At 37.2% G+C, this 22,719-nt stretch overlaps 1 protein-coding gene across 1 annotated transcript in view; it reads right to left on the bottom strand.

The window, feature by feature from the left end:
• Window positions 1-964: 964 nt before the first annotated feature.
• Window positions 965-22,719, bottom strand: part of LOC136877416 (oxaloacetate tautomerase FAHD2A, mitochondrial) — a 116,452-nt gene continuing 94,697 nt past the window's right edge. Inside the window, exon 5 of the mRNA XM_067151437.2 lies at window positions 965-7,350. Within this exon, the coding sequence (XP_067007538.1) occupies window positions 7,285-7,350 (66 nt within the window). The 3' untranslated portion in view covers window positions 965-7,284. The remainder of the gene's footprint in view (window positions 7,351-22,719) is intronic.

Consider the following 22,719-nt stretch of genomic DNA (forward strand, 5'->3'; position numbering starts at 1 on the left):
AAACAGAATATTATCAAATGATGAGCACTTTTTATACACAAATTTTCCAAAATTGTACATACCTTTTTTTGGGGGGGGGGGGGGGGGGGGGGTAGTGGAGCTCTCAAAATCCACACCTGTCTATATGTACCTTTCAATTTCCCACTAAAACTAGTATGACTGCCAATTATGCTTGCCATCATCTTATCTTTAGCAGGCTTTTTTCTGCTAAATTCAATTTCCTAGCAAGTTCCTTCAATCTCTCCTTACTTCCACAAACATTCGTAACTCTATTTCTTTCTAACCTGCACCTCCTTCTTAATCTCTCTATTTCTGCATAAGGTATATACCTGTTTTTAAACCATCCCACAGGCTGTTTTCATTTTAATTTACCATTTTTCACCAAATATTATTACTTTTTAACCGAGCGGAAGGCCGTGCATGTTAACGTGCAGTACTATGGCCATGGCCGACGAGTGGGGGGGTTCGAACCCCACCAACCCCACCACCGGCTGTTGTGAGAATGGTTTTCTGTGGTTTCCCCATTTCCACTTCCAGGTAAATGTTGGAACAGTTCCTATTCATAGTAGGCCACTTTCTTACCCAATTTCATTCACCATCATTCATTTCATCTTCATTAGCTCTTCAACTGAGGTTGGCATCAAGAAGAGTATCCGGCCATAACATCATGCCATATAAATTTATTTTTTATTTAGTAGACTCAAAAACCTCAATTTCAATGGTTGCTGGAGTTACAAGGTTTTGAAATAACACCAATTATATGTATTTTCCACCAGTTGTGTTTTGAGGTTTGTCCTTCCAGGAGTGAAACACTGTGATTACATTTAATGCCCTGAAAAAAATGAAGGTACAGGGATATTTTTATAACACAACCAGGAAATATAATATTTTTGTTTATCCTAGTGCTAGGCTTACAAGTCATAACGTCAAGGCACAGACATCAAGAAGAAAAGAAAACACTCAATATAGTATAGGTTTTATATTTCACTGTTAACACTAAATTACAAAAGGCATTTACAGTCAGTCATCTTAATGATGCTCTGTCTCTCAAATAGTACCAAGTGGACTATTGTTTCCATAATTCAATATTCAGTACACAAACTTTATATATTAGTGAAACAAACTTATGTATCGTAACTAAAATGTAAACAACAGTAAGTTAATGTATATAAAGAATGCTCCCATACATCCAGTAAAATACTGTACGGTACTTGTTGTACCGTACCACTAAAAGCTTTGTCTCCAACAGTCATACCCAATTTCAATAAAATAATTCTAAAAGGCAGTACGGTAGTCTGATTTATTACACCATAATATGCAGTTTTATGAAACTAATACCTAGCAAACTTTTACATTTTCATATATTTTAACAAATGTAAATGTCCATTTTTCTGTGCAGTATTTACAAAAATAAGTGATTTGATCTATGCACTAAATCATATTTATGTCTTCCTACTTCTCCAGGGGCAAGAAGCCATTGAGCATGAGAAGATTCTTCATTTATAAGTATTATTTAAATGTTGCCCAAATTTATTGGAAATTTCTACCAAACAACACAGCTGGTATTCACAAGTAAATAAAGATACTAAATATATGGCAAACAAACAAGCTTTCAGATACACAGGAGGATGAAGACGTATGTAAAAAAGATCTTTCCATTTAATTAGCAGCTACACATCAAATATTCAAAACCAAGGAAGAACTGGATCAGGAAAAGTAAACATTTTAATTAGACAACTATTTTCCCAAAACTTTGTTCATTACATCTTGACTGTAAATATTGCACAGGATGTCCTTTGATAGCCAAGGATGCAAACATGAATCTGATAGTGTTGAAGTCGTAGGAAAGAATAAGATTTTATCAAAAATCATCCCAGCAGGGCAGTAGTGGCAGGGTTTTTTTAAAATTTGTTATGTTGTACCGTACCACTAAAAGCTTTGTCTCCAACAGTCATACCCAAACCCAATGAGGTCTCGTGGAATACCAATGCAATGCAAGGCAAAGGATATATTCTGCATGTTCCTTCCAGCTGTACATATAATACTTGCTGCTTTATGTATAGATGCAAATGTTGGTGCATTATATACTAGCATTTACTAACAGAAAAATCATTAAATGACTGATGTACCACACCTTTTCCTAATAGAATAAAATATTGTATGTTCTTAGAATCTTTCACAGGTAAGCATGATGCTCATCACATTACCATGTCCAATGTATGTAACTTTTCCAATCCATGTTCTAGGCCTGTATTGTGAATGTTATCTACAGAGGTATCAAACAATGTATACATTTATGCTGGAGATAATATAAAGGATCACTATGAACTGAGTTAGTACAGCTGTACAATGTCTTCTCACACATTAGCTCACTGCAAACCTCAGCTTTTGAAATACACAGAATTCAATGTAAATTTGTTCCATTTCATGTTCCCATTTGTCTTTCTATGACTTGACAGACAGACATGGTAGATAATATCTGTTAACCACTTCTACCTGGCTCAGGAAATCAATCAGCTAAGTTAGTGGTTGAGTTGACAGAGAGGTTATGAATATGAATGGCAACAACAACAACAACAACAATGGTGTGTGACTTCCAAAGAGGCCTGGTGCAGGTCTTTCGAGTTGACGCCGCATAGGCGACCTGTGTGTCTATGAGGATGGGACACTATCTATGATGAGTTCTAACGAAGACATCACACGCCCACCCTCCAAGCCATCGGAATTAACCAATGAAGTTTAAAATCCCCGACATGGCTGGGAATTGAACCTGAGACCCCCTAGACCAAAGGCCAGCACGCTAACCACGCAGCCATGGAACCAGACATTTAGATAAATTAATACTGTAAGAACAAGCTTCAGCCATATTTGACTATCAGTTCAATATATTTTGCATCGCAGAACTTTTCCTCTCTGCCACGCAATTTAACAGCAAGCCTCTGCTGTCTTAATGATCTACATCACGACTTCTAGATTCTTCTTGTCACAGAAGGTCCCTTCTCCGTAGCGTATGTTCCACCCCAGCACTGGTAATGTCACCTACTGGGTATGCCTGTCTGTTTGCTGTCCCGTTGTGAATGAACTACCAGCCAGAGAGAGCAGCAGTGTGGCTGAGGTAGGAGAGAGCCTTCCCAGCATGGGAATTTTAATAATCACGCATTATCTTTACAGAGGTATACTGCATATTTGGCCAGTATGTGCTTCACAGGGGAACCATTCTTTGAAAAAGAAATGTAACCGTGGACTCCAGCTTTTGTGGAAAGTAGTTCTTTCAATGATTACAAGTTAAGTGCAACAACCTAACAACAGCCTTGATCTGTGAGAGTTGTGTTGACCGATGGGTTACACTTTTACTTCCTCTGAATTAACTTTCACCTAACAAACATATTTAATCTTCTCTCCTCTTCTCTTCTCTGCATTTGTCATGAAGAGTTCTATTTTGAACTACTTATAATTTGCCAACTTCTCAAGAAATGTACTGTTGGGATTAAATCCATTTAGTGAACTTTTCATGGACTTATCCCTGAATTACATTGAACTCAACTTTTCTTTGAATTAAACCTATTGCCATCTTTATGATATGTCTTCATGTCTAAGGATCATTGGTTCAGATTCTAGGGGTTTAGGGAATCTTGAACATTTTTCTCAGATTATAAGTTAGAGGCTACTTTGAAGTAGGCTCTGGGCTTAGTTACTCACTATCATTCTGGGCAAGTTGGTCATGCTGTTAGGAGTGCGCAGCTGTGAGCTTGCATCCAGGAGATAATGGGTTCGAACCATACTGTCGGATGGCAGTCTGTAAAAGATTACATGATAACTGACATGAAGTGTGGAGAACGAGTGCAAGATGAGAAAGCTATTCCTAGCGAATATCTTGATAGCAACCATAACCTTCTGGTGGCTGACTTGACAGGAATCCAAGAGCAGAAGACAAAGACCAGGAAGAGGATACCAAGGGTTAAAGACTGGAAGATAAAGAAAGGGGATTGTAAACAGAAGTTCCAAATGCCTTCTCTCTCACCCCTGACTCCTAATTCCCTCCTCTTCTCTCTACATCCTCTCTCAGCTGGTGTAGCCATCTCTTCCCAGGTCTTCCCACTGGCCTTCTTCCTTCAACCCGTCTTTCTAGGAATGCACATGGTATGCCAGGCATTTGCTTTACATATCCATACATGTTAGTCTCGAAGTCCTTAGCTTCTCTTCTAACAAGTCCACTTCCAGTTCCATTCTGATGTTATCGTTCCTTACATGGTCCTTGTGTGTTTTTTGAAGAGTAGTTTGTAGAAACTTCATTTCATATGCTTGCAATTTACCAACTTCTCTCTCTGTCAATGTAGATGTTTCTAGACTGTATGTGAGAATGGGCACAAAGTATGACTTATACAGAAGTTCCAAAGCTAGAAGATGGATTGTTCCCAATTCAGAACATAAATTTTAATAACTGATAGAGTCACATGAAATATCTGTACACACAAGAAAATGCCTACACTACCGATGAAACTAGTTTTAAAATTATTTCATTCCACATCACTACAGGTAGACTCTGACATTGGTGACTTGATTTTGATGACTGGCATTTCTGGACAGACAACAATGGCGAAGACTTGTTTAATAGCACCCTGTCTGGCATGCTGGAGGGATTTGATGATGATGATGATGATGATGATGACGACTTCAAATGCTCTGCCAAATCTGAGTATTTGTGTTACGATCGTATTATATTCAACAAAGCAGCAAATCCTTCTCTATTCCAAACATTGCTTATACTGCTAAAAAGAAAGCATTGCCAACAAAATAACTTCCGCAGAGATAGAGAGGAGCACAACCACAGGAATTTCTTCAACCACAACCATTTGAAACTAAGATGGTAGCATTTACCTGAATGTTTCAGTTCACAATTTAAAACTTCCTTCTTATCTTTATCTTTCCAACGTGAAAACTGTGTTTCTAATAAAACACACACTACCAGTATATCATAAACAGGATTTTTATTTAAAACAGCACAGCACTAAAGATAGAAGCATACTCTACAATGAGAATGTTGTCCAGAGTGAACAAGAAATTTGAAATGGAATGAAGACCTATTTCGACACACTCCTGAATGAGTGAGAAACTCCTGAAGAGGTGGAAGGAAGAGTGAGGACAGATGATGTTCCAGTTACTAGGTCTGAGGTGGAAATTACATGCTTCTCTGCAGACAAACTGTAGCGGTGAGATCATAATTGTCACAGCAGCCATCGAGCTAAGCTCTGCCCTCAGAAGTTGAGCAGCTTGAAAGGATGATGTGATCACAAACACACCACGCTCACTGCCAGAATAGTGAGATTGAATTAAGGTGCAGCAAAGCTCAAACATGAGCAATCAACAGTAAAAAAAAAAAAAAAAAAAAAAGTCATCTCCTAGATGAAACCCTTTCTGTTTTCACACCAACTTTGCTGTACAGGAGCGAAAGCTGGATGGACTCAGGATGTCTTATTCATAAATTGGAAGGTAACAGATGTGAAATGATTGCTGGTACAAAGAGGTGGGAATAATGGCAGGAGGGTACTCAGAATGAGAGATAAAGCCTAAGTTATTAGGAATAAGCTTGATGGATGAAGCAGTACACACAAACTGGCTTCAGTGGTGGGGTCATGTGAGGTGAATGGAAGAGGAAAGGTTACAGTTACCTAGGAGAATAATGGGCTCTGTCATAGAGGGTAAGATAAATAAAGGGAGACCAAGATGACAATGGTTAGACTCAGTTTATAATGACTGAAAGATAAGAGCTATAGAAATAAACAAAGCCATAGAGCTAGTTACAAATAGAGATTGTGGAGGCATTAGTAAATTCAGCAGCTTGCAGAATACTGAAAGGAATAAGTCTGTACGGTAGTGAAGACATATGATGATGATGATAATAATAATAATAATAATAATAGCTAAACCACTGGTTATTATCTAACTCTTCTGACCTTTCACCTTTTTTTGGCAAGGGTTTGGACTTCTAATGGCTTAAAACATTTTTAAAATATGGAAATATACTGAACACTATATGTCAATATCGCAGACCACTTGGATCCAACAAATCTCAAGTTTAGATATATATAATCAAAAGAAATGCACTAGATATTGTAGGCTTACCAAACAGAACGTCAGAAAAATATAAACAACAATTAATTTGTAACAGAACTCAGAAGGATTAATATTTATTTGCGATAATGTTGTTTTAGTTAACTAGATAAATACCGTCTGAAAAAAAAAAACCTTTTTGTCAGATGTTGCAGTTATTGTTTAGTTAAAGGAGACAAGTGCGGCCAAGTATACAAAAATGATTATGAGACATGAAAAGAGCACGATCAATTACTGATGAGTACTGATACCTATTCTCATGCTGATAATGATACTTTGTGAAACAGTATGTCCAGCACTGCCATGACTGTCATTCATTTGATGTGTACCTGGTATAATTTGATTTTATTCAAAACTGTTTACTTCCCTCTTTCATTAATTTTGAGTATACGTTATAAAATTCCAGAGAAAATTTTATGCTGCCTGAATGGGTATTTTCACAGTTATTTCCCAAATCCTGCCACTATTGAAAAAGTACCATATACACTGAACTGATTATAATTATACCAAAAACTATTTCATAAATTCTTCTCCTATGGAACACAAATTCTTCCCATTTGATTTTAGATACCAGTATTTTCATCTATTTCTCCACCTCTATAAAAAGAAACTGGATTTTTTTGCTTTTTTGTGACGGTAATTGTCAATGGTTGTTCACATGCCTTAAGTTAGAGGTAAGTTCAAGTATTTGTAATTCTCATCTTGCAAAACCAGTTATGAATAACAAAAGCTCAGAACACATGATCATGCAAACATACAATGTAATTCTTTCCTGTATTTTTTTTTTTTTTGTTAGTGGCTTTACATCGCACCGACACAGACAGGTCTTATGGCAACGATGGGATACGAAAGGGCTAGGAGTGGGAAAGAAACGGCCGTGACCTTAATTAAGGTACAGCCCCAGCATTTGCCTGGTGTGAAAATGCCTTGTATTGTTTAATACAATTCATGATGTCCTGATCCACAAGGTACATAACATTTTGTTACAGCAAGCAGCCTACACAACCACTTAAACTTCTTAAGCACAGTATATCCCAAATGGGCAAGCAAGACAGAACAAGAGCACCAAATGGTACAATATTCCACAGTTAGGTATATATATATATTTTCATTTCTAATTTCTAATTACAATAGGAAGTTGATTGATATTGCTGGTACCATAACTGCCAGTCTTCAACTAACAAATGTATTCTTCATAGCTCCAATTCCATCAATTTCACTTTCCAGAACATCACCAACCTAAAACAAATGAAAAAATTTAACTGATTTAAACCATGATTAATATGCTGATTAATATGCTTGTAAGAGAATGCCTGTCATTACAGGTCCAAAGTGCTGGCAATATAAGTAAGTATATCAACACATGTCTAAACCAGTATGATGTATTAAAGCAATCATATACTCCTTCACGCATCTTCTCCTAAACCATACCCGATATTGAGAGAGGATGAACATATCATGACTCTGCATTTAAGTCATCAACAGAAGAAACTATTTATATACGTAAACATACAGGAAACAGATGGAGAACAGCAACTTGCCATGTAAACACGCATGGATAGAATACATACAAGAAATATAACTTATACGATTTTTAGTCTGTTGAACACAAACATAATATGAACAATTATAAGTGGAATGACATGTTTCATTTTACAAGAAAATCTTCAGATTCTAAACAAATACTTTTAACCATGCATATATTTATATTATGTACACAATTGTTTACGTTATGTGAAATTGTCAGTGATTGTGAATTGGTGATATGAAACAAATGAGATAAATTATTAATCTAGAAGCCCTTTCGTTGGCACTTAACTTTGAGACAGCATGTGCAATTATCCGTGACCAACTTTCTTTGCTGTCTACAGTTGGACTGAGTCTAGGTTAGTTACTTACTATCATCACATGTTAGTGGGGTACAAGGGGAGGTGGGAAGGAAAGGAAATCTCTTTTTTTCAGTGAAGAGATGGGAAATGCTATCTGGCCATGGCTTTTTTTTTTTTGTCTTGGCATGTGAATGTATGACACAGACTTTGGAAGGAATAAATGTATGGTTATGAATTAAAGAGTACTGTTAACGGAAAGATAGTCTGTAATGTTACTGAAGAACAATTACAACAAAGCCCATTAACTTATTTATATAAGAAAGGAAGTTTATTCATACAATCTCTACTTAGAGCAGAACAACTCATAAGCCAAGAACCACAGACAGCATAAACAAAACAATAATCAGCATACTTCCAGAGAGAAACTATACAATACATCACACTCTCCCACCTTATAATTTTGTTCTCACCAAAATTGCAACATTTAGAACACTTAACACTAGTGAAACAACTGCCCTGACATTCACTGGCATCTCAACTCATAAACATCATGTAGGTCATCTCATTTCTCATCCATTATGTGTCTGAGTATCTTGAATAATAATAGGCACCATCCTAATGACATTCAGTTCCTGGGCAGCTGATGGTGAGTATGTAGTGATGGGCAATGCTCTTGCTCACCTCTCGAGACTGATTCTCCTGCGCTGCGATCTGTGCAATGTTCCAGTAACTACGAGTGTAAGCTTGATAGTATATCAGCAGTTATTGCATGAAATAACGTTCTCATATGGAAACGTGTGCCAATAAATTTTGTCAAAAGCCTGGGAAAGTACTGCATGTTCAACTATGAACCGCTTATTACCATTAACACTTTCAACACTATGCCCGTATGGGATATGGGCGCTTTGCTTTCCTGGTTGTGGACAGCGCCCGTATACAATACGGCATGTTTGCAGGTAGCTGCACGTATCCCATACAGTTCCTGTCCCTTGCTTGGAGGTAGTAGTTTATCTAGTGTCCACTAGAATGCAGCAGTTATCGGGAAGTTCGAACCTAAATGATAAAAAGGGTAGTTTCTGCTTGCCGTGACCTCTACCGAAGCACTCTATGTGCCCGGTGCTGACATGTCGCGCTGTCAGCTGTGTTATACAAACATGTCTTTATGCCAGCTCAATGATAGTGATATCTTGGATATTTCATCGGGAGAAGCAGGTTCAGAAATAGATGACAGTGATGAATATTCTGCTTACGAGCCAAATAACATATCAAGTGATAGTTTGGGCAAGATTTTTATTTGTTACGTCACTTTCGAGTGCAAGTTTTTTTAGCTGCATTATTTTTCTACGAATACAAATGAACTTCACCTCTCCCGAAATTTGGGCTAATCTTTTCGTTAAGACAAAGAGACTCAGGCTGATGACTTATCTGTATCATGAAAAAAAAAAAACTACTGTAGATGGTGGTGCAAGGAGTACAAGGTTGGACTTTGCAGAGCCCAATGTTTTGAGGCTACTATACCAAAACAAACTTTTCATAAATAGGTAAATTATGTATTTTAAATGTACTTGTGTTTATCTGTGGCTTTGTCCTTGTGTTTATTGGTAGTTTAAGTAGCCACATTAAAGTACTCATTTTTATTGTTTGAGCAAGCTTATTGGTAAAACTTGAATGTAAAAGTGTTTTTCACGTACATTTTTTAAATGTTTTTTTTATAAGACTAGTATTTTTAAAATGCTTTAGATATGTACTTTCTGATTACCACCTTCGTTTTAGATGGCCAATGCTTTCATATGATACAAATATCAGGTATGTACTATATTTTGCTGTTGTGTACTAATGTATTAAAATTCAGGAAAAAGACAGAGTTCACTGCCAGGGTAGAGGAAAAAGTGACAAATAGTGTTTATTTAAACACAAGATATACAGGAAACCCATTCAAATTTCACACACAACAGACAACGAATCCAACCACCCAAACATGGATCAATTAGCAGGAATGGATACAATAACATATAGGTATGAGCACAACAGATTTCAAAAACAAGTACAAACAATAAAATAAATCACAAAAGGAAACACACACCCCCACTACGACCACCACCAGAATAGTAGATCCATTCAAAAAGAAACAAAGAAAAAACACCTAAAAACAACACATGCATAGTTCTCAGTTATGTGAACAAGCACACATACAAAATAGCTAATATTTTCAAAAAGCAAGGTCTTAAATTAGCCTTCAGAATGAACAACAAAATATAAAGACACGTCAGCAAATGCAACCTGAACAAGGAAGACCTCTTCTCCAAATCAGGAGTTTATGAATTAAAATGTCAAGGACCAAAACTGCAACAACACATGTAGGCTAACAAAATGCAATTTCCACATTAGATACAAAAGAACACAAAAATGCTATTAGGTACAATGGGCATTCGGAGAACACATATACAAGAGCTCACAAAATTTTACAAACATCAACACAGATCTAAACATTTTATACATCAAAAATAAAAGTAAATCTTTTTAATTATTTGCTTTACGTCGCACTGACACAGATACGTCTTATGGCGACGATGGGATAGGAAAGGCCAAGGAGTGGGGATGAAGTGGCCATGGCCTTAATTAATGTACAGCCCCACTATCTCCTGGATGCAAACTCACAGCTGCGCCCCTAACCGCACGGCCGATTCGCCCGGTAAAAGGGACAGAAATTCACATCACAAAAAAGACTAACAAAACCAACATCAATGACCACACACATCTGAAAAATTCCATCCCTCTTCGCACTACTAAAATCATTCACATAGAAAATAGAAACAAATCTTTAAACATAAAGAAGCATTACCCTTACCCAGGCGAAAACGCATATATGGGTTACCTGTCTATATCCTTGTGTGCAGAAACCCATATATGGGCTTGCACAATATTTTGAAATGTTACTGGCTCTCTGAGTTCAAATAGTTATACGAATAGTAAACAGATGACATAAGCTGTACTTCCAAACATTTTTAAGCTGGATGCCGGCATTATGACTATGTTAGGCACATTTCTTTGCGAGTTATCAGCCGAGTTTGTCGACCGTGTGTGATTTCAGAATACCGTGGTTTATATTTTCCATTTTTTCCAGTGATTTTAGAAAAATTGTTGAAAGAAAACTAATCACAAGTGACACCATAGAGGCAATAGTTTATGAAAATGACAGCGATGTGTCAGAATTGTCATTTAGTGATAGTGAAGGTCAATCAATCTCCTGAGATTTCTTCAAGCAGTGGTAGTAAATGCAGGAGTGGCACAAGTGAACGTACAGAATGTACCCGGGGTCCTCTGAACCGAAAGCAAGTGCGCTGACCATTCCGTGTTGGTGATTATTGTTTTACGAGGAAGTACAGCTGGCTGATCATCCTCTATTAACACTAATCAGAAGGAAAACGAAAGAGGTCCGACACTTCGAAAAATGAAGGTATCGTCAAAAGAATGGGAAAGACCATGAAGCGCTGACCATTCAACCAAAGCGCTGGACAGGGCAAATAACCTAACAACATACATGCTTTATTAAGATTTCAGAAAAGAGAAGCTGTAATTAAGGAACAGGAGTTTTGGTCTATTATTTTGTTTGCTTCATCTTCTTCAGTACAGCCGATCTTCCCGAACTTTACAGGAGAACTCACCTCACGCTGCTTTCTCACTTTTGCTGTACTTAGAATTTTATATATTGATGTTATGTGAGTGAACTACAATGTTCCTCACAAGGAAACAAGTGTTCAGAATTTCCTAAGTCTCTTTCACAATTTCATGCATGAAGAATTATCATACATACGTCTTAAATTAGTTGGACTGACGCTCAGCCTATGCCAATAATACACTGAAATAATTTCCTTACAAAAAAATCACAATTGGATTCGAAACATATGGCCTTCAATTTCAAGATGACCGTGATAACCATTATGCTACAGGCCCACAAGTTTTCAGGTGTGAAATGTATGGTAATACTTATTGGTTTTATGTCCCACTAACAGCTCAGTATTTGATTGATTTCTTAATATAAGGGGCATAGAAGGTAACCTCAACACAGATAAGAGGTCATCACTTTTTTTAATACTTGCAATCCCTATCAGTTCCCATGCCATTATCTTGCTGGATAATTTGTTCAGCGCAAAACACTTTTCTTAGAATATCACTGCAACGTATGATTTTATAAACAATATGCCAATGCACCATGAATTATATATGTAGCAATATGTTATTGAAGAGTTTGTCACATCAAGCCATGTAGGTAGCAACACTGTCTACTTTCTTACTGAAAACTGCAAGCTGTCCCGTATTGGCATATTAAAGTATTTGACAGAAGTGCAAATCCAACAAGACGCTTTAAATGACAATATTCAGAAATATGGTATGAAAATCGGTGTGGAGAAGAACAAAACGGTGGTGATGATAATAGGAAAAAGAGAAGGAATCACTAGTATCAGGATAAAACCTTGAGGTTGTTGAATGCTTCAAATATTTGGGAAGGGAAATAATACAAGATGCAAGTTTGGATAAGGAGATCAGCAGAACGGTATAGGTGGGAAATACATTCTACCAGAATGTAAGGAACTTGAATAAATGAATGAACGAATGAATAGAATACTCTTCTCTCGCAGTCACAGATGACCACCAACTGGGGAGACAGCATTCATTTTTTGTAATTCTAATATAATACATGCAGTTGGTTAAAAAATAATAATTGAAAGTTACAACATGTAAGGAACTTGAAATGTAAAGAGATAATGTACAGGATGTACTATACTCCTATATTAACATATGCATCAGAGACTTTGACAGCAAGAGATTAAAATTCAGGCCAGTTTCTGAGGAGTATGGTAGGGAAGACAATGAGAGAGTAAGAAATGTTGAGGTCAGAGAAGAAACAGGGGTAGAAAAACTGAGTGATAGGATGGAGAAGAATAAATTGAATGGTCTGGACATGTTATGGGGGTTGGAGGTGTGAAGGATACCAAAACAAGTGTTGGAGCCTAAGATGGAGGGAAAGAGGGCAAGAGGGAGGCCCAGATCAAGATGGATACACTGTCAAGAACAGTTTAAGAAAAAGAAGACTAAAATGGAATATAATTTGATGTGGAAATGAAAATGATGATGAATATTTTTATATTTTCTTCGATGATGAGATTTTTGAGATGATTATGAATGATACTTGTATTCAGGGAAACACAAATAAGAAGTGTGGCTGTTGTTCAACAGCAGTGAACAGAGATCAGTGAAGCAACAGAAGTCCTATGTAAATTTTGTCTTGTCATCATTTTGGGTAAACAAAAACATTAAAAAAAACAAAGAATTTATGCAAAGCAAATTACTGTATGTAGCTTTCTTATTTAAAAAATGTTACATATTTAGGCCTATGAAGAAATGGACTATGAAGAAGATTTATGTTCAAAGAAATGTGGGTATTTACATTTCCTGTTTTAAATTGAATTATTCTGTGAATTATAGAAAGGAATGTGAATTTTTATACATGACTTGTGAGGCACGGTGTGCCACGTGTAAGTGGTCCTTTCCTGTCGTTTTGTAATATCCGCTTATATGCGAATTCAGCAGAAAGGATTATTCTAGAAGATCATTGTCACTGGCCAAAATACAAGTGCTTTTATTGGCCTGTATATTAGGATTTTTAATTGGTGAATGTGGCAAACTGGAGTGTTGCTATTGGTTATTTGTAATCACTTGATTTCCTGTTTGTGGCTCCTCGCGTGTGCAAGTTAATTCGTCCGCGTCTTTGAATTTGGATCACTACAGCGGGCGGACGCGTTTTGAGTCCGTCCCGCAGCGGGTCTTCAGCCAGCCAAGGTAAGCGCTATGTTATTGCCTTATGTTATTTAAATGCATTCTTGTGTTTCGGACCTTTCCCACTTAATGTAACTTCAGTAATTATGTAGAATTTCATCTTGTGTGCCGGAGTTTCCTCTAGTTTTCCACATTTTCCAAAATAGAGTATTTGTATGACTTAGCTATTATGCTAGTCCACAACGTGTTGTTTTCGGAGGCAGACCTTCTTTTCTAACTCTAGTTGTAATTGTAAGTAACTGTAACACTCTTTCTTGAATAGCGTAATTCAATTTTTGATTCTTTCGAGCTTGCCTCCTTTCATTCCGTAAATTTAACTTTAATGTGAATATCTATGTCAAAGTTTGTTCATGACCGAAGAGCTTAATTGTTTCCCTTACACATCTTTTGTTTTATGTCTCAAGTATCAGTTAATCTGCAGTTCATTTATTTGTTCCTTTATAATTGTATGTTCATTTTCTCAATAATTATTTGTCTGTTGGGTGTATTATTGCAAGTCTTTTCTCCCCCATAACGTCATACGTTCCCATGGACCTCATAGGGCCCCTGCACGTTCCACAATCCTGTCTTAGTTGTCATTTTTAGGCCTGTAAGTGTTCCCTGATATATGATTTAATTCTGGGTACTGAAAGTTATCCATCATGTTTCCAGACTCTGATGTGAATTCACTGCCACTGCATCATTTTACTATTTCTTTATTCAACTTTTAAGTCAATATTATTTTTCGGGTTCAATATTAAGTATTATTTTTATTAATATTTATTTTCATATTATTATTATTATTATTATTATTATTATTATCATCATCATCATCATCTACGTAACAAGAAGAAAGCAACACCCCCCAACTAAAAGGGCAAGAACTGCATCATGGTCTCCCCCCCAGGTGCTTCAGACACAAAGCATTTATTGGTGTGGTGATTATTATTGTGCTGTCCCTTTCATGTGGTATTTATTACGGTGATAATAAAATTCAGAACTGTGCATAGCTTATTTTCAGGATGATGATGATGATGCATCATTATTTTGTCTCTCTTGTTTTATTTAGACAGGGAACTGAGATTACTGTAATAAACTTACAGCAATTTCACAAACTATATTATACTGGTAAAATTGTTCAGCAACACTTGTGCCATTTTTGTGGTAACATATTTTCACAAAATAATAAAACTTCGTTCCTAGAGCTGATCAAAGCTGACAGTGGAATCCGAAATGTGTTTTTTTTTTAAATGAATGCATAATTTAGGATAGTCTTAGCAGTATTTACAACAAATGACTTTTTCCCCCTCAGTCATAATACATTGCTGCCTGCGGAAGGATAGAATACATGCAAAATAGGTGCACCAAACCTAACTCAATGACCACACACATCTTAATAATTCCCCTATTTGCATTACTAAATTAATTAATATAGTAAAACAACATTTCAAACTAATTTTCATTAGCTCTTAATGAATCTCACTGGAAGTTACTCTGATGCAAAGTACTGTATGTCTGGAATGTGGGTCAGGTTACCCTTACCTGGACTAAATTCTGTGAATTTAGACAGCAGCTTGCCATTCAAAACAGTAATGTAGGTTATTTACGGTATCACTAAAAGTAAAGTGAATGCTGGGGTTGTACCAATGCTGCTATCTTTTAAATCTTACTCTTTAATTCAAACACACACATTTATTTCTTCCAAAGTCTTTGTCATACATGAGATTACCTTCCCACCCCACAGACAAGCAGGTTAGCAAACCACAGTAGCAAGCAACTAACCCAGACTAAGTCTAACTGTTGGCACAAAAGAAAGATGGCCATAAATAAGTATACATACTGCTCTAAATTACCTAAGTGCAAAATAAAAGGGCTTCTAGATGAATAATTTGTCTCATTTTTTTCATAACATCACCAGTTCACAATCATTGACAAGTGTACATAATATATATATTCATTGTTAAAAGTGATTTATTAGAATCTGAGGATGTTCTTGTAAAATGAAGCATGTCATTTCACTTATAATCATTAACTTTTTACAGGTGTTTTCTAGTCTTCTAAGAGCTATATTTGTCTTGTCAACACTGAAAAAGATACATAAGACATCGGTCCAAAATTTTTGGTTGCAGCCTTCATTGGTGGAGGATAGAATAAAAGTGGTAGTGGTCAATGTTGACAAGTAGATGCTGTTGTGAGGTAAGCGGAGGGAAGAGATAGGCAAGAAAATAGAATGGAAAAGAAGTAGTAAAGGTAGGGTGCTTCCCTAGAACAAAGGACCGGTTGATGTCCAACTTCAGAATTTCTTAGGATAACAGAATGTGAAGTAGGGGGTAAATGGAAAACTGGAAAACAATCATCAAACATGATTTGAAGGTAGTGGTGTGAATGGGAACAGGAAGATCCATGTTATGTATTTTGCAGGTACTGTGGTGGCAACATATCCATTTGGCTAAAATGTTGGGGGTTAAGACAAAGTAGAAAGATGGGAAGAGAGTGCACTGAAGCTGGTAAGTCGCTCTTCTCCATCTGTTTCTTATAGGTACAGTATTTTGCTCCTGTTAGCTTTCTTACCTGAATATTTATATAAATAAATAAATGCAAATAAACTTTACCCTTAAAATGAAGCTCAGTGATACACTCTAGGATTATCATGCCCAAAATCACACTCTCTAGAGATAGAACAGATTTAATTATAAATGTACACACAAGTAAGTAGGTAAATTAGTGTCCTAGGTGGTGCAAAAACTCCCTTGCTCTGCATGCTGGATCATACATATATTTAGAGCCATTAACAATAAGTTAGAGATGCTCATGCACTTGGGCACAATAATGCTATATACCATTGGTTTTAGCTCCAGCCAGATTAATTTTATGTAGCATGAAAAATCTTTCAATGCGAATAAGCTATGTATTTGTATCATAAATAAATTGTCTTCATAATAGAAAGGAGCAAACAATTTTGTGTTTTTTAGTATTACATTATGAATGACCATCATTTGTTCTTAATTCAATTTGTCTCTAAGGTAAAAGACCAGCATTAGCTCAAGACCAATTAATGCATAACAATTCCATTTGGTGTGAAAAGTTAGAGAGTGGGGATAAAAAAGTGGAGAGGTTACAGGCATGCTGCAAGCCACATGGAAATATTATGAGACTAAGATGCCATTCCAATACTAAGCTTCAAGCAAGTTGTAGTCACACTGACAATCTCAGACTTTCCTTGGTAATGCCACTGACAGACAGCCCAAACTAGTTCCTTTCTGCATATCAAGGTTGTATTGGACAGGTCCAGTATTCTAAATTTTACAGTTCTACCAACACTAGTGGACCTCATTCAATGAGAAAAATTTTCTCTCTCTCTGTGTGTGTGTGTGTGGGGGGGGGGGGGGGAGCAGTGGTGTTCAATCCACCATTAATCTGCATTTAGGGCAGTCACCCAGGTGGCATATTCCCTTGTACCTAATCTTTCCTGAAATGATTTCAAAGGAGTTGGACATTTCTTGAACATCTTTGATAAATTATTCCAATCATTAATTCCTCTTCCTATAAACAAATATTTGTCTGAATTTGTTCTCATGAATTTCAAATTCATCTTCATATTATAATCTTTCCTACTTTTAAAAACTCCATTAAAGCTTATTTGTTTACTAAGATTATTCCATGCAATCTCTCCACTGACAGATCAAAACATACCGCTTAGTCAAACAGCTCGTCTCCTGACTACAAAATCTTCCCATTTTTGTAATGCTAATTTTTTGTCAGGAAACATCCAGAACAAATCATTCTGCTTTCCTTTGGATCATTTCCAGTTCTCAAATCAAATAATCCTGGTGAGGGTTCTGCCAGCATGAAGTTAGCATATTTGAGTACCTTCAAGTACTACCAGACTAAGCAAGGATCAAACACACCAGCTTGAGTTCAGAAGGCCAGAGCACTTCAATTATGCAAAGCAAGCAAGCAAGCTTGTAGTTTTATGTGACTGTCAATATCATCAATACTGTCACGGGAGTTCCAGTTTTACATGGACATGGCTTTCCATTCCCTAAATCCAACATGGCTGGACAGGATTCAAACCATGGTCGACTTAGTGATATGCCAATGACATTGTCACTCGGCCATCATGTAATATTTCAACAATGCATTACCATATGTATCAATCAGCATGGCATGTAAGTGAGACTTGTAATGGATACCAAACAAAAGTTCTCTGGAAATGGGCACACAAATTTAAAAACACTAATCATAAACACCTTTTTTCTCTCCAATATTTCACTGACTCATACATATGCTGAATATCTATTATATGTGATATTTGTGGGTTTTATATAAAATGAAGGATCTAAGGGCATTTGGTATGTCAGCAGAAAGGTAAAGATAGAAACGTTTACAGAATGATTAAAATCTCTCATGCCCTAATTGAATGGAGATCGGTGATCATGAGCTCTCCAAGGACTTTGATAAATATATTAAACAGAATATACATATGATTTCATCTGGCACTACAGAAACATTTTGTCAGGGAGGATACACCAGGTGTCTCATCCTCCGGTGTTTTGGAAGATATTCTCTATGTTGGTTTTGTAATGTGTATGTAGTTAGCCTGAACAAGGAACACTCATCATGTGACATCCAATGTCAATAGAAAACATTTGTTTGGTTCTTATAGAAAATAAAATGTTGTTTAAAATGTAATTTTATGTGCCCGGTCGATAGAGCGACCTTAAATTAGTCTAGTGCACTATGACGTTCAAGGATATTTACTGATGGTGATAGTACAACAAAAGGAATAGTTCCACATACCAGTACACTTCCTCACTACATATCCTCGCTTGATTGTGCTGCACGCTGCTTCAACACTACTGCCACACAGCAGCCTCACTCAACCACTACTGGAAATACTAACTATAAATATCCTTAAACGGAATGTTGCACTAGACTAATTTGAGGCTGCTCTATCAAATGGACACACAAAATTACACTCTGAACAACGTTTTGTTTGCAGTGAGAAACCAATCGATGTTTTCTGTTTACACTGGATGTCACAACGTACTTGATGAGCATTCTTTGTTTGGGCTGGCTTTACCTACACATTACAAAAACAAAATTGAAAATATCTTCCAAAACATCAGAGAAATGATAATTATAATGCCTGTTGTTTAAAGCGGCCTAACATCTAGGGCATCTGCCCCACACAAGAGAAAAGGTGCACAACAACTCTTAGGTGAGACACCCGGTATGTGTACTGATCTGTCTTTGTGGTTATCCTATTACGGGTTCCTTTTCATGTTCTTATCTTTCTATGTATTACTTGAGATGATATGTGTACCGGGCGGTACACCTCCACTCCGCTAATTTAAAATGTGCGCCTGTGGAAACTCCTCTGCTGGAGGAAGTCTGAACTTTATTTACCCTATTAATTTTCTAGTTTCTCAGAAGATGTCACCACCTGGAAATTTTTGAGTTTGTGAACTGTGTCATTTTCGACGTACTTTTGTTTTGCTTGAAGTAAGAAGTGTGAACTTTCTCTTCTAGAGGACACCACTAAAAAACTACAATAGTGCACCCTAGTGGGAAGAAAAATAACTGTTCTTTGGAGAAAATTTTATTTCAAAAGTTTGTTCTTTGTTAAATTTCTTTCTGTTATTGTTTAAGTTGGCTGTATACCCCTCTCTTTCCCCTTGTTTTGCATTTGACCAATCCCGAATTTCTGTTATTAATTTCTGACCAATCATTGGTATCTTCCCCCAACTTGAATATGTTTCTATACCCTAGCCAATAAAAAGTTTGTGGGAGGGTGTTTTCTTTCCCCTAACACCTAGAACCTTCCGCGAGAGGATATAAACTGCTGATTTTTGGGTCTCCGGGCCACTTCTGTTCCATCTTTCAGTGTATTAAGTACATAGCAGGAGGCGGGAAGCGCCTCTTTCTCCGGCAGTGGTCAACTATAAGGTAATGGCCAATTAATATATTCTTTCTTTGCTAGCTCAGCAGTTTAACTCTCGGGGCGGGTGCGAAGCGTTCCACCATGTAACCTTTTCCTAAAATGTAAATGTAACTACTCTTTTCATCTATTCTCTTGGAAAGCTACATTCTGGGATAGAGAGTGCTAACCCTCTCGAGCTCCCACTCATATTGTTTTGAGGTGAACTTATTTTTCTCAACCTATTCTTCGTTAATGTAAAACAAATTGTTCTCTTCTTAAGTCACCTCTTTAGTATGGGATTAGCCCTTGTATTAACGGCCTAGCGCCAAGTAGGTCTTAATCTAGTGTATTAGGAGTGCAAGTTCGCCTCCTCTCAAATTGTTATTTTAGAGGTCCTTTAATTAACATTCTTTTCGTTTAATAGACCTCAGTAGATTGGGTATTTTACCCCTGTGTTTATGTCCGTTGAGGACAGCTTGAAGGTGGAGTTTGGTGTGGCCTGGGAGAGGCTTAAATTTGAGAGCGAGTGGCTCTTTTGAAAATTGTATGTTGTATGCCTCGAGGAGGCTTTTCAGTGTAATTTGGAGCAAGGGCTCCTAGGTATGAATGGGGTTTTTTGCCCCTCTGTTAAAACTTGTGTTTGGGGTAAAACGGGGCTGATTGCCCAAGCATTGTGAACTCGGGACGCGAAGCCCAAATTCTGTAAATATTGTAACTACCTTATTTTGACTTGCTATTCTGTACCTGCCATGCTTGTTACTTATTTATTTTGAAAAGAAAATATAACCGTATTAAATTTTAAATTTACTTTACGGGCACTATAATTTCGTAGCTTGAGATCCATTCACACCCGCACCTTCTTTCACCTCTACCTACCACTAAAACACGGTAACAATATGTATAATAGACATTCAGTACATGCTCTGAGTCTACTAAATATTGGAAAGAGTGTTCATAATTAAAACTATTTTTAAATTTGCATGTTCAATCCCTACGGACCTTGCATCTATCTACCAGCATCTATAGCCTGTTTCAAATAGGAAGCTACAGGGTCCTTTTTTTAGCTCGCTCCGATTATCAGGGAAACATGCATGGAAGGCGATAGTGCGACCGGGTATGTAACTTTGTCAAGAGATATATTACTTTATGACTGGCTAAGATGATCTAATGCAACATGGTAGCGATAACCATTGCTTCACAGCAATAGTTTAGTTTAACAACTGTGGTATTGGTAGCGTGTTAAATGTGTTTGCTTTAAAGTAGCATAATTTCTGTAGGAACACAAAAGTTATCATGTATTTAACGAGTGATTTATACAGTAGAACAGCGTACATTGATTGTGGTGTGCTATGCGAAGCATTCTTCTTATACAGAATGCTGTTTTCAATTAATTCGCAAATTTCCTGGCATCCTCCCTCCACATAAGAGTGCGGTACGTAAATTAGTAAAGAAGTTCTGCACCACCGGGTCCATTCTTAACAAGAAATCGTGCAGGAGACGAACCGTTTTAACAGAGGAAAATCTTGACGAAATAGGAGCTCTCTTGGAAAGAACTCCAACAAAATCCCTGTTGCGTCTCGCTGTACCTATCTACCGGTATCTATGGCCTGTTTCAAATAGGAAGCTACAAGGATATTTACTGATGGTGACAGTACAACAAAAGGAATAGTTCCACATATCAGTACACTTCCTCACTACATATCCTTGCTTGATCGTGCTACATGCCAAACAGTACAAACCCACCCATGCCCAACATTTAAGAGGACCTGACAGTTTTGTTAGGATTCGGTACTGTAAGAGGTTGCTTCAGTCATTTATAGTGATGAGTCTGCAGAAAAGACCTGTGGAAGAGTATCAGGAAGGAAGAAAGATCAAGAAACACGCTGGTGGAATGACAGGGCAAAAGATATAGTTAAACAGAAGAAACAAGCTTGGGAAAATGGCTGAGAAACAAAACAACAGAATGCAAAACAGAATACAGGCACTGCAAGAAGGAGTGCTGCAAGGTGGTTCAAGAAGAGAAAAAGAAATGCTGGCCAAAATTCACTGAATCTCTGCAAGAAGATACAAGTGGAAGCAAAAAGATCGTATTCCAGTGGGTAAAAAAGAAGAAAAGGCAAAGTGATGACACAGAAGTAGGATATAATGCAGAGGTGGGGAAAATACTTTGAATAGCTTTACAATGTACAAAATACCTTGCTATAAGGAGAAATTGAAGAACCAGATTGAGATTGAGCGAGCTACTAAAAGGATGAAATGATGATTGATTGATGCTTGGTGTTTAAAGGGGCCTAACATCGAGGTGCTCGGCCCCTAATCGTACGAAATGAGGTGAAATTAAATGACAAATTAAAAACCCAAAAACCTCCACTGACCACAATTCAAAACGCGAGGACGAAGAATGAATGGATGGATATGAATTTAAAATGATCAGTGGAACCCACCCACAATGCCTCATGCAGCGAAGCTGGCGTAAAACAATAGTATTACTGACCAAAGGACTGCTTCTATAGCACGATACTGAATTGATGATGCTTGTAGTCGAAAGGAGTCCAAAATCCAAGTCATCGGCCCCTCATGATGGTACTTATCGCTAGAAAAGTAGAATCATGTTATTTGTCATGTTGCGGTACTAATCAAGAGTAGCGTAGCCTCGCGGTATTCCACACATTATGGTACTACCCACAGGTAATGAAATTCGCACATGTATTACAGACCTAGGGTGTTTCGCACATTGCGGCACCATTGACAGGCAACGCAAACCTACGGTGTTCATCACCTAAATGTACTAACCACAGGGACTCGTACTATCCCGTGGTGTTCCTCATGTAGTGGATACTAATCATAGCCAAGCCAGAACCATGGGTTCCGTCATCCCATGGTGTCGCTCATATAGTGCTACTAATCACAGGTACTGTAAAAGCCGTTGTGCTTTCGTTTGCTACTAATCACAAACCTATTTGGTACCTAACATAGTGGTACTACATGCAAGAAAAGCAACCCATGGTGTTCCCCACGTGGTGGTACTAATCACAAGGA

The sequence above is a fragment of the Anabrus simplex genome, chromosome 7 (assembly GCF_040414725.1).
Source record: "Anabrus simplex isolate iqAnaSimp1 chromosome 7, ASM4041472v1, whole genome shotgun sequence".
Classification (NCBI taxonomy): Eukaryota; Metazoa; Arthropoda; class Insecta; order Orthoptera; family Tettigoniidae; genus Anabrus; species Anabrus simplex.